General features: G+C 37.9%; 1 protein-coding gene across 7 annotated transcripts in view; it reads left to right on the top strand.

Moving 5' to 3' along the window:
- LOC121874541 (ubiquitin carboxyl-terminal hydrolase 20-like) overlaps nt 1–14,443 on the top strand; it is a 43,622-nt gene that overhangs the window by 16,273 nt on the left and 12,906 nt on the right. For all 7 annotated transcript variants that reach the window (XM_042378716.1, XM_042378714.1, XM_042378715.1 and 4 more), the window contains 3 exons: nt 796–988; nt 2,233–2,417; nt 11,866–12,160. In XM_042378716.1, coding sequence (XP_042234650.1) covers nt 796–988; nt 2,233–2,417; nt 11,866–12,160 — 673 coding nt within the window. The remainder of the gene's footprint in view (nt 1–795; nt 989–2,232; nt 2,418–11,865; nt 12,161–14,443) is intronic.

Below are 14,443 nucleotides of genomic sequence, written 5' to 3' on the forward strand. Positions count from 1 at the left end.
TATACTGTAGTACAACTGAAAAGTGAATATTCCTAAGATTTTGAACTTTTGAATCATTAGACAAGGGCAAAACTATATCCTTATGGATAGACTAAGCAACCCAAGTATTATACACCAAGACTACAGGGGTTCACCTAGAATTTAAAATGCCGGGGACTCATGATATTTTTTCAATGACAAGCCATTGTAAAAAAAGTATATGAGTTAGTTAGTTAATAAATATAGAATATACTTAAAATAATAATAAATGATATACTTTACAGATAGATAAATGATAGCTACATAAGGATTCTTGATATTTTCTGAAGATTTGATGTAATGAAATTACAGTACAGGACATGTTCTTTGTTTCATAAATGTGTGTGAGAGTGAGGGCCATGGTGGGGGGCAGAGGAGTTTGAAACTCCAAGGGATAGACTGGGTCTTAAAATATGGCTTTGCATTAGGGGAAGGACTGCTTAAATCAGTGACATCTACTCCATAAAGTGAAGCTCTGGTTTGTGATATTGGAACCCATTTATCTTCTAAACAGTGGTGCCTGGGACTAAGCAAAAGATTACCAATGCCTGTATGTAATACTTTATTCCCTAAAAAGGAATCTTTAGATACAACAGGTATTACTCAAAGTTAAAGACTACGAGGTTTGCTGCCACATCAGCGAGTACACACGGAAACTATAAGTGAGTCACTAAATCTAGGCTTGATTATATAATATAATTTTAGAAGAAGCCCTCCATTTCTGACACATGATACTTATTGAATAGCTGCTGATGTAAGACATAAATCAACTTGCAGAAGAAGAAGACCTATCAACTGGGAGCGTCTCAGAGCGAGAGGAATCTCAGTCAGAGGCAGAGTATGAGACATGTGACTCAGGGGTATCAGAGCAATCGTCAGGGTCATCAGATCACCATCCCAGCAAGAGAAAGAAGCGACAGCACGTGGGGATGGATATAGAAAGTGGAATCACCCTTAGAAGTAGTAATCGGTAATGTTCAGTTGAGTGTGTTGTCTTATCGTTTTATATTACAGTACACTATTTCATAATTGTTAATTTGTTCTAGCTTGTTAATTATAACCAAAATATGTTCCAAGGTGACTCATGTGTTGCACCCATCAAGTCTACAAGCCTCAACTTAGGTTGAACCCTCAACACTGATGGTTGAGACTAATTGAATACTTTGCAGGTATATATACCTTCGAGTTACTTAAATTCACATTAACGGGTATTCAAAAAGTATGGAATGAGTTTTGAGATACTGTACCCCACATGGAAAAAAGATTTACATACAGTACTGGAAAATCTCAAAGTTTCCAGAGTTAAAAAAGTGGGGAAAGGTGTGTAAGTATTACTAACCTCCAATATTTCACTAAACACAAACTTGAATAGTAGATAGTACTGTATATAAAAGCATTTATATTACTTTTAAACTAAAATGACAGGGATGATACAGGAAGGATGACACAGCTGGGTGGCTGGCAGCATTACAGCACTTGTTCATCGTGCTGCCACATCTTTTAGGATAAAGAAACCTGCATAAGGATATTAATTAAGGGGAAAAAATATTTCCTTATGTGATTGTACTGTTTAATACTTTAAGATATGTCTGAATGACAACCACTAAAAAATGCTGTAAGTTACACAAAATATCTTCCATTTTTTGTTTAAGACAATCAGTAGACAAAGATGCTCTGAATACTGTATGTAAAAAGTACCGGACTTTGGTACTTAAGTAAAATTACTGTTACATTGGCAAAATGTTACTCAAATAGAAGTAAAAGTAACCAAAGGTCAATGTACTCAAGTAGAAGTAAAGAAGTATCTCATTCATAAAGTACTCAAGTATTGAAAGTAAAAAGTAACAACAGAATTATTAATTGTCTCAAATTTTAAATAAGTCCACAGTCAATTTAAAAAAAAATTAACTAAAGATAAAAATAAAAGACATCATTTCACATGTTTATTAGCATATCTTTCTATTTAGATTATTCAATAATTGGTTCTCGAAATGATGGCTGTTCAATTAGGATCTTTTAGGCCGAAAAATATGCCCAGCATGAGCTACCGAAAGAGAATACATTTAGCACCTCGGATATATTGGAGTCCGATTTATTGAGGTTTTAGTAAAGATAATAAGTGCACTGTACTGTATGTGGATAGAAAAAATGAGACCTGAAAATGATCTCAGATGGTGTTTGTCTCAGTATTAATTTTCATTCTCCCTTTTCCAGGAGTCTTCTCTTACCTGAGCACGAGACAAGTGAATTCTCTGATGCTGTGTCAGACACCACACTCCTCGACTCGGAGTCTGCCGGAGGCATATCCTCTTCCGCATCCCCTCAGGTCCACTCCTCCATCACAAGTGGTCTTGGGTCCAGTAAACCATCAATAGCATCAATAACTTCATCCTATAGAGGTGTGTACAGTAATAATTTTTATATCACTGCAGAATTTGATCATCAGATACTTTAGCCAGTATTTTTTCATTTATCTCTGTGATGAGTGAATTTCATCATCTGACATATGCTGGTTAAGAATGTCTTAATGTAGTATTCAATACAGAACAATTACTATACAGTATTATATATTGTGTCATTTGAAAAATTATTGAAAACTTTAAATACAATTATCGGGATCTTTTATAGATTGTCCTCATTGTATTTACTGTCTATTTTCTCCTTTTGTTTAGTAATACTTTCTCAAAAAGTACACAGTAATGCCTGTGTCATATGGGAATTTACAATTTATGAGTTTATCTTTCGTGAGCACTGTAAATCCTGCAATTTTTTTACCAATGATGTCAACTCGTACAGTTCGCAGTCAGCCTAAAGGTAGGGCGATAAAAACTTAATCCCCCAAAAAGACAAAACAATCAATTGATTGGATGTCACCTGTCAAGAAAGACATTGAGTTGCCTATTAATAAAGTATTTCTGTTGTACAACACACCAGGAGAGTATGGAAGCAAAGAGTAAACACTACACACCAGTAATCTAAGGTAAATTTTTTAGAGTGTGTTTGTAAATCTTGACTGGGGCATGTTTATGAATGGCTTTGAGCTAATTTTACCTACTTACACTCGTGAAAATTACCTTAAAAAGCTGCGAGTAATATAATTTCCACTACAAACAAGTAATTTCAACTTTTGTATATTTTGGGATAATGGTGGATGGTTGTTGTAGTCACTTTTGTCAGAGGAAGGAGGGAGTGAGCCTGGCTGGCAGGCTTGCCCTTAAGTCAGATTGTGCAGATTATCAGTGCCTGGCAGCTCAGACATGCCTGGACTAGGGGCCTGACAGTGATTTTTCTTGTCTTTTAGCCTGGCACTTGCACATCAGACAAGTTAATATTTTAAGACAGAATTACCCAAACAGGAATATGTTAGATGCTGTGTGACACCACCTCACAGTATACAGTATTTTTCACCAGTGAGGTGATGGGGGGGGGGGGAGACTGTGTGTGTATGCTTGACCGTAGGCCATATCGTGATGTCACAGCTGAACTGATCCCTGACTTTTCTGTTTCCTCAATGACTTGACCTGCTAAGAAAACCCAGGTGCATATTACAGCTCTGTAAGCAGAGTTGTGCTACTAATTGAAGTGAAAACCTGAACATGAATAAGAAGCAAGAAAAATTGGCCACCCTGTGTGTTCAGAAACATTCGCCACCAACAAGAACAACAACTACTACTACAACACTAACCACCCACCACTCTTCACCAACCCCCTTCCCCCCCCACTCTCCACCACCACCAACACTCCACCACCATTCCCCACACCACCAACATTCCCCGCCACTGCCAACGCTTCCTACCAACACTCCCCACCACCACTAACCCACCATCAACACTCACCACCAACATTCTCCACCACCGCCAACACTCCCCACGGCACCAACACTCCCACCATCAACAATTCCCATCGCCACCAACAATTCCCGGCACCTCCAACACCAACACTCCCCTCCCACGATTGCACACTAACTACCAGGGATGTAAGAACTGTTTTATTATCTTTGTTTTTGACTTAATGAAAATCCTTTATTTTATTAAATTTTTTTGCACATTCTGTATGAAAAATTGTGTGTGCAGGTAACAGAATACAGGGGGTAAAATAAAATTATTAAAAATATGTACAGGTATCCCCCGGGTTATGGAAACTCTGGTTGCGGAAATTCGCTCTTACAGATTTCGTAAATTATGACCGATAAATTCGGGATATGGACAAAAAATTCACTCTTATTGAAATTTGGAAAATTTTTATTTATTTTTTTCAATATACTATTTGAAAAAAATTCACAGAAATTTTTATTTTATTTTGTGTGGATTTCTTGGTGGTTGCTACAATACTGTACAGGGCGAGGCAGGAGCCAGTAGTGCCCCTCTGTCTCCCTCCCAGTAACTTGGAATGCACCACCTCACCTCACCTAACGTAGCACTCAACATCGTTTGTGGTAAGCTAAATTCAAGTGTTTTGTATATTTATTATCATATTATATCATAAAATAATCAATGTACAGTGTGGTCTCCATTTACGCGGTCAATTGAACCCGTGGAGGTCCGCGTAAAACGAGAAACGCGAAAACGAAATAACAGAACATATGGGATTACAGTGACCCCTCGGTTAACGAACTCAATCCGTTCCAGAAGGTCGTTCGTTAACCGAAAAGTTCGTTAACCGAAACCATTGTTTCAATGGGTTTTTGGGTAATTGGTTCCAGCTCACCGAAAATTTCCTAAATTCAACAAAAATGGAAGAAAAGTTCACTTACTTTGAGGTTTGTATGTAGAAGGCACATTTTTCCGGCACACACCCATACTCTTGTACGATTATTTTCTTTAAATCAACACTGCACTGCATTATATATTGTCAATATGTAAAATAATTTCAAAATGACCAATAATTTGCTTGGAAACACAGAAAAAAAGCATTTAGTTGAAGAGAGTCTCAAGCAAGATGTTACCTCCAGTGAAAACAGAGAGAGACTAACGCCTGTTTGCTGTGTTAAGAGGCTGGATGCCGCGCATTAAACTAGTCACTTTACCTTCAATTATGTTCAGTTAAAATGACTAAAAAATTGAATATTAAACTTTTAAAATTAAGATAGTATAAACTTCTTGATATTTACTAAAATAGTAAGGAATTTAAGCCCTGAACCGATTAATGTATTGGCGGACTGATACTAAAGCTGGTTGCCCGGTCAGTGCAAGCGAAAACATGTTGAGGTCGGTTCGTAAGAAATTCGTTAACCGAATTTTTGTTCGTTAACCAAATTGAAGATCCTTATGGAAGGCAGTTCGTTAACCGAAATTTCGTTAACCGAGGCGTTCGTTAAACGAGGGGTCACTGTACTGTAATTGAAATAGAGACTGGGCCGACCCCCAAACTCCACTTTTTCCGACACAATACGTACATTGTAGTAAAAATAACATCTTAATTTTATGATGGTATGCACACACACATAATATAGAAGAGAAATATCAATAAGAGAATAATATACTGTACCAGGTAAAAGAAAAATCAAGGTTTAACACTTACGTTAGTAGAAGAGATGAGTCGGCATACGGGAATGGTGGCTGGTTCCGAGGTAGAGGGCAGATTAGTTGCCCTCCGGTGAATCACTAATACTATTCACAGAGGTTTGCAGGGCCTCTCTGACAAACTCCTCAAAGTCCATATCGTCACTGTCACTATCACTGACTTGGGGTGACTGTGGTTGTGGTGGGTTGCGGGCAAAGAAGTCCATAATACTACGTTGACGACTGGCATTGATGTTGTCGTGATACATCTGGACATACGGCTCCATAATTTTCAATAGAAGGTTATTAGACACGTCATGCCGATGCTTGACTGTGTCTTTGTCAAGGATGAGATTGATTTTCTCCTCCAACTCGATGACTTCCTTCACATAATCATGGCTTGGTCCAGGTTCAAGGTTTTTCTGGGGTGGTAGGGGTCCAGCGGAAGCCATATTGAAGGGAATAACGGGCACAAGAGAGAACTGTATACGCGGAGAACTGAGAACAATGAGAGTGGCCCGGGTAGGTCAGCGACTTCTTCCCTCTGGTGGCAGGGCACGTCATGTTACATTAAACCAATCACAGCTAGCGGTGGAGGGAGGTAAGGATGTGTGACCCAATCACAGTCCGATACGTCATATGACGTCAGCGATATCGTAAGAGCGACCTAATGCGCACCCATCACCGCACCGCTTCCCGCGTATGGTCAAGAATGGACCGCGTGAGTAAAAAATGGTGCGGCGCGTATGGACCTCTCCAGCCGCTCGCCGCGTAAATGATGAAATTTACCGCGTAATTAAAACATTTCATTCTGGCAAGGCACCGCGTAAATGACCAAATGCGTAAACCAAATCCGCGTAAATCGAGACTATACTGTGTGTTCAATTAAAAAAAAAATTTCATAAATGTGCTTGTACAGTGGTCCCTCGGTTAACGAGCACAATCCGTTCCAGCAGGTTGCTCATTAACTGAAACCATTGTTTCGATGGGTTTTTGGGTAATTGGTTCCAGCTCACCGAAAATTGCCTAAATTCAACAAAAAAGGTAAAACAGTACACTTACTTTGAGGTGTGTATGTAGAAGGCTCCTGGATGATGATGATGGGAATTAGAATAGGGGTGGAGGAGAAGGGAGAAGAGAAGGCATTGGGGTGGAAGAGAAGTCACCCCATGGCACCATTTCACCCATAAAATTTTAGTTCTCTTGGTGTAATTCAAGATTATTTTCTTTAAATCAACACTGCACTGCATTATATATTGTCAATATGTAAAATAAATTTCAAAATGACCAATAATTTGCTTGGAAACACAGAAAAAAGCGTTTAGTTGAAGAGAGTCTCAAGCAAGATGTTACCTCCAGTGAAAACAGAGAGAGACTAATGCCTGTCTGGTGTGTTAACAGGCTGGATGGCACGCCAGAAACTAGTTTCTTTGCCTTCAATTATGTTCAATAATTGTTAAAATGACTAAAAAAGTTAATATTAAACTTTTAAAATTATTGAATAGTATAAACTTCTTGATATTTACTACAATAGTAAGGAATTTAAGCCTTAAAACCGATTACTGGCGGACTAATACTACAGCTGGTGGACCGCCAAATGCAAGCGAAAACATGTTGAAGTCGGCTCGTAAAAAACTCATTAATCGAGGGATTGCTCGTTAACCGAAGTTAAGAATCTTATGGAAGGTAAATCGTTAACCGAAATCTCGTTAACCGAGGGATCACCGTATTACGTCTTTTTGCCGAAAATAGTTCCTTGGGAACGAATCTCCAATTATATAACGGAAGTCATTGGGAAAATTGGTTTCACGTTACTGACAAATTTTCAAGGACACATACCTTACGTAACCCGGGGGATGCCTGTACCTGTATATCTATTTGAAATCACAAGTTAAAAAATAACAATAACAGCTTCACCTGGTAGGAGGAGAGGTAAGGTGATGTAGCTACGGTGACATCTTACTTGGCGACCTGTGAAGTCCACACACACACATTCATGTAAAGTAAATGAAATTATTGTGTTTAAATTTATTGATACTCCATCTATAAATTAATTATTCGGGTTATTTAGACATTAGTAGGTAGTAGGCACCTAACAAACATGGAGGTACTACCACCTGGGAAGATATTGGAAGCATAATGTGTTGTCTAATGGTAGACCCTGCTGCCATATGGCATCACAAAAATTGTGACCAAGCCCCAGGTTGCTGATCTGACTTTCTGCCTCATTTACACACAATTGCAGGGTCTCAATTGTTTCTCTTTCTTTGACAACACAACATACTGTATGCAGTACAGTATATCGTTTCTCACTCTTGTTTGTCAGTTGTCATTGTTCATCAAAGTTTATGTTCCTGAAATACATAACTAATAGCAAAAAGGCTTAACGGTGAAGCCAAACTTACCATAAGCCTAATGGTAATAGTTGGGGTTACATTTCTGTACGAAAAAATCAAGCAACAAAATATGAAAACGTCAGAAATTATGTTAAATGTCGAGATTTACTTCAAGCGAAGCTTTTTGAGTTGGAAGTGATTTTAGACGTTTGCATTTTTTCAAACAAAGCTTCAGGAGTTTTTTTCCTTTTTTGACAAAAAATCAAAACATTAAGAGTTGATATTTAACATGAAGCCGAGGGTCATAAATATATCTACAATTTGTTCCCTCTTTTCAAAAATCCCTAATACATCCATTATCACATCTAAATTAATTCGTTTCACTCTCACTGAGCTTTGTGAGGTGAGATTTACCTCGTGTGCACATGAGTCGTGTATGGTTTGCTCCGTGATGAACCAAGTGTAAGTGAATCCAGACTGTATATAAAAAAATTAAAGGGTCACAGGTACTTGACCATGTATATATGAAACTGTTCACACAAAAACATGCAAATTGAGGGCCAACTACTGTATACTACTATACTTTTAATCTAATAAATGTGTCTTATTCAGCTTTTAAATTTTAGCTTATTAGCTTTGAATTATTATCGTCATCGTTTTACAACCATTTTCCATGCTTGCATGAAAAGTAAATTCAATAAACAAATTGAAATAAAGATTAATAAGATATATACATACAGGGTATTTAAAAAATTTGAAAATTCACTTGCATTTTCTTGCATTTTTCTTTGTCACATTTCTACTTCTTATCAGAAGTATTTCAATGGTTCTTGCCTTAACCTTCCCGCTCTAATATGGGATTCTCACTGTCAGGACAGATGTACTGTACTGTATTGTTGAGTAATAAAGTGATGCCATCCTTTTGGTTATTGAATTGGGAGATTGTCAATTCATTCCCTGTATTGCCCACTTTGCAGGAGGGGATGCTTTTTCTTAGATGAGAATAGTTGAAACAGATACTGTACTCCCAGGTTATTTTGTGAGACGGACTGAAAAGTTCACAAGTAAATAATCATAATATAAAAATGTGTATAGTATACAGCACAGTATACTGTATGTACTGTATAAAGGGCTTGGGATTGGAGGCCTAAAATATTCAATATTTCTGCTACATCTGTGTCAGCTGATGCAGCCTACCCAGTCAGAGTTGTGCAGTACAATATAGCTTTGCAAATTTAATGAAGCTGTGAAGTCAGTCTTGGCTAGCTTGGAATTTGCTGTCTCTAACATTCTTGCTGTCTGTCTCTCTCTAGCAACTGATCTTAAACTTCCATTCCAGTGCCGCATTAAATTGTTGTGTTTGTTATCTAAACCTCCATTTCTTGGTACAGTCGTGGCCTTAAATGCTAGATGGTCTTGGATATGAATGGCTGTGCATATGTTGCACAAATCTTGTCAGCCTTCAATTTTATGCTGCGAATCGCACTTTTATATACTGTACCCCATTTCAGCGTGCCACAGTTGATGCACATCACAGTCAAGTTCATCTAAGATTTTAACTTTCTCTTCTCAAATAAACTTCTTTCTCTTCTTTTTCTCACTTGAACTGGCAGGAGAAGCAGCTGCTGAACATTTAGACATCTTGGTAAGTGGTGCATGTGGTAAACTCTAGGGAATTGTAGGAGTAAGAACGTGTCGTTGACTTTGAGTGAGCACTGACTCAGTGACTCCATGAGTGCAGCTGGGGAAGTTTGCCTGCATGGTAGTTTTATTGGCATGGTGGTTGATTTAAAACTCCTCCAGCCTGGCTTTTCCCACGAAATAGAAACATTTCTTGCAATGTACAGGAAAATGGTAGTAATTTAGGTAGCTTCAAAATAGGTAAGTGGGTAGTCTTTGATTACCTCAGGGAGTTGTGTCCCTGCATTGCCAGCTGTACCCTGCCTTTGGATTGCCATTAGGAAGGACACTTAGCCATAAAATTTTATTGTATTTCAACATTTATGGCAACTGGGTTATCAAAGTTGTGCCCATCCCCTGGTCTTCACTGCTCTTCTGGGCTGGCACCCTGGGTTTGTGGTGGTGAGCAGAGGGGGGGGGGGGATTCTGTTTTTGTTTACCCAACAGCTTCTATCTGGTAATAGCGGTTAATCCACGCTTGTGTGGAAAAAAGCAGTAAAACTTTGATGATGGCTGTAAAATTGTTAAATAACCCAAAGTTACTGTGTGTATTTCCTTCTCTCTCCCTGATAGTGCAAATGATCTTAAATTTGAAGTAGTGTTATGGGAGCTATACATTGGGCACTAAATTCAAAAGAGTAGATTTACTCTGAAATCAAGATGGTGGCTTTAACTGACATGATGTTTGTATTGAATATATAGACAGCAGATCTGTAGGTCTTCCTCTGTAGCATAACTGCTTCTAATCCAGTTTTTTAAGAGAGAAAATTACAGTAGGGAAGGATGGGATATCAAAAGATCAGTCCCAACTTCTGGGTAGGGAAAAGTCTAGTGTCCAAGACACTTAAATGAGTTTTTGTGTTAGCAGGAACTAAAAGAAACAGGTTTTGTTAAAAAGACTCTTTATTTCTACATCTCATCACATTATTTTTCGTACCCAGTGATGATTGATTATACTTGGAAAAGTTGCACCATCATCAATGTGATGGGAATTACAGTACTGTAATGCATATTACTATAGTGTTAAAGAAATACGTATTAGCCAAAATAATCCATGTAAGAGTTAGGAGTTTTACTTTTTATGGTTGTAAGCAATACAGTAGACCATTGATATTTCAGGAGGTTAGATTCTTTGGGAAAAAAATCATGTGATGCAGAAACATCAAATGTGGAAACTTTAGTTCATTTGGAAAAAGGGAGCTAGGATCCTGGTATAATTAAACATGGGGGGGAGGGGGGATATAAGGTGCACTTTTCTGTAACCATTTTACCAGCTTTAATGGATGCAAACTGAGGTTGCAGCATTATCCTGCCACACAATTTTACCGACCTGCTCGCAGTGTAAACAGTAGTATACACTGCCCCCCTCGCTTAACATGGGTGTGCTCAACACGGTTTCACTCGAACACGGTTTTTTTATTGCTACCCAAAAATATGAGTGGAAAAATAGCAATAAGGCAACTCACAGCATGGCCTGAAACCTCACCTCCCACCATCCACGACCTGCTCTCTCTATGCCTCTCCCACAATCTACACATTTACTACCTAGCACATCATAGTACTACTTAACACATGAAAGGAAATTAAGAAAATACTGTATAACTTTGGTACATCACCTTATGGGAGGGCAGTCTGGGCTCAACTCCACAAAGGCGCCACCTGACTCACAATGCGCGATTTTAATTTTTATCCAGACCCAAATTCATATAAGTGGGGGAAGCTTTTGGATCTCAAGAAAGTGGTGTAAATTTCTGAAATTCATATAAGCGAATAAATAAAATTTTGTGGAAGATGGTGTTTACCTCAAAAATGCATGGATTTGAGCCCCTTGAAAAATTTTGATTATTAGTGGTCGGAGGCCATGAATAGTTAATAGGTACGGTAAACATTTACTAGATCACAAATAAACAAAATTTGCGAATCCAGACACCATGAACATTAAGGGTTTATTGTACTTCATTCAGCTGAGCTTTCATAGTTTATTCTGTATTTAATGAAATTTATAAGTAAGGTTTTGTAACGTGAAACATATAATTAAAGTTGGAATACCTTTCTGTTCATTGATGTTATAATTTCCTGGTATTTTATGATTTTATTTTATTTTTTAACTCCAAAAGGTGTGAGCGTGTATGGTTTTTACAAATTCTGTGCTATATTTCAAGTGTTCACTGATTTGTGTATTGTGGATAGAAAATCAGCAGACTGGTGGGATTGGCCGTATAAACCACTGAATGGACATCTCCAAAATGGCTACCTGTCGGTAGTATTGTTGAAAAAATATATTAACTTATTAGGTTTTCTATTGACAGCTTCAACATCATTTTCCCCAGGCAAGGTTTCCTCAAACACTGCCACTAACCCCAATCGGAGAAGAAAGCCCCCCTCACACCGCAGCGTCATCTCTGACATCTTCGATGGAACCATTGTCAGCTCTGTGCAGTGCCTAACCTGCAATACAATATCCTCCAGAAAGGAAACATTCCAAGACTTAAGTCTACCTATCCCCAGCAGTGACCAACTGAGTATCCTGCAGCACTCATCTGTCACACAGCTGCAGCAAGTAGGAGCAACCAATAGCAGCAGTCTACACCTTGCCAAAGCATCTTGTGATACAGCAACAGATGGGTTAGTAAACTACCTTACTTTATATCTATATTTTCTAATGTAATTGTTCCTCTCCTACTCTTGTTTGGAGTGTATTAAGGAATACAGAAACCTTGAATCTGGGAGAGGTGATGATAGGGTAAAATAGTGGAGAACTATTATAGAAAGTGACAGGAAAGGGCTAAGGCATTAAATAAAATTACAGGTACCCCTATAATACCTAAATTTTTGATAGGGTTGCATTTCTGAAAATTTTATTGCAAAGTGAATTGTATTTATATATTGATTATCAGTATTAATTGGGAGATATGTTCCTTAAAAAAAATCTGACACATAATAAAATAACACATTGCAACACAACTTAAACATCTGCAGGCATAAAAGGTAATATACATAAGCAACACCTGTTTATCATGGTGTTGGTGACAATATCATAGAACTTTAGGAATGACCTGCTGTGCAATTTGTTGTATGCTGATGACCTAGTGCTGATAGCAGATAGTATTAAAGAGACAGGACAAATTTTTGCTATGATCAACAGTAAAATCAATACATAGCATATCATAAAATACAATAGAACTTATTTTATGTGCAAAAAATTGCTCCTTCCACATTTACCCGTAAACCATCCTCTGGGCGATGCAACACAGTTCAGGCAGTCAACCAACTGACTCAGATGTGTGACTGCCACGCTGAATGTTTGTATGCTGTGACGTCACATCAGGAGGAAGCACAGTCATGCAGTTATAGCCCAGTAACACACTGCCTCATCACACATTCACTTCCCACATATACACACTGATGCTCTTCACTTTCTCATTTTATAGTTTTATGCAGTAGAACGTCGATATAACACGAGATACGTTCCAAGAGAGGTCGCTTTAAACCGAATTCACACTAAATCTAAGTGTTTCAATGGAATAATTTAGTCTGGTACTTGAGAGAAACAAAATACTAAAAAGACTAACGCCCGTATTATTAAACAACATCTTCCCTTGAAGAGGGTCGTCGTGTTTCAACCCAAGTTTTAAACTAAATGAGTCCCGAAGGACACCACAGTACAGTACTTAACGAGGTGGTGTGGCGGTAAAATTAACTAATTCCAATAAAATTAATTTATAATATTGGAATTAGTTAATTTAACCGCCACACCACCTCGTTAAGTACTGTACTGCGGTGTCCCTCAGGAGTCATTTAGTTTAAAACTTGGGTTGAAACACGACGACCCTCTTCAAGGGAAGATGTTGTTTAATAATACGGGCGTAAGAGTCTACCCAGATGCACCTCAGCCCGTCCCCTAGAATAAACAAAACATTGTTTTTTGTAGTATTATGTTAAAACAAACAATCATAAATCAGCACAGCTAAAATTATGGGATGTGAAATGGTCTGTTTACTAGCGATCTGCTGATGTGAAGATGGGGGGGGGGGTGAGAGAGTTGAGGTGATATGTTTGACGGTTGATGCCAAGGGCTAGTGCTTATTTATTTCTCTGTCCTTAAGAGTGCCTTTAAGTTTTTCTCTTAAAAAATGTCACTGAACTGACATGTTCTAATTAATTTTTTTATAAAGGGCTAAAGATTTTTATCTCTTGTGTAAAATATATGACTTTTATATTCAAATAATTCACTGTCTTGCAAGGATTCTAGCAATGCAAATTATATTCTAACTTTAGTTTGTGATATTATATAAGATAAAAGCTGTAAGCCTATAACCACCCAACCCTGGCTGGGAAGATAGGGGTGGGTGGGGGGGGACACGTTTGACAGTTGGTGCCGAAGGTCTAGTGAAGTATTTATTTGTTTATTTATGTCCTTTAGATTGAGTTATTGTATTTTGTTTATAAAATGTCACAGAAGTGACCGGGGAGGATATAATTTACATTGCTAGAATTCTTATAAGACAGTGATTAATTTGAATATAATCATGCTAGAGTTTGCACTAGACATTATTTTGAGTACATGTACAGTACAGCTTTGCCCTTAGGACAGTTATACAGTATTGTTACTTGTAATGAAACAACAAAAGTTGTAGAAAAATCATTAAAATACTCTAATGTGGCTTAGAAATAAAGAAAATATAATACAGTAGAACGTCGATTTAAAGAGATTCAATTTAAGATCATTGATTTAAAGTGACACCCACAATTAAGCACAATGTTTTAATTTAAAACGAATCGTTCCTATTTTGCGTGAGTCAATCTGGCGCATCATATTTTAAAATTCGCGCTTAATGTTTCTCTGGGTGTGCCGGCTGGGCTGGCGAGTCGGCAACGTAGTTATAGCCAAGGCCTTGGCTATAATCG

This window comes from Homarus americanus, unplaced genomic scaffold, assembly GCF_018991925.1.
Source record: "Homarus americanus isolate GMGI-L3 unplaced genomic scaffold, GMGI_Hamer_2.0 scaffold34360, whole genome shotgun sequence".
NCBI classification, from domain to species: Eukaryota; Metazoa; Arthropoda; class Malacostraca; order Decapoda; family Nephropidae; genus Homarus; species Homarus americanus.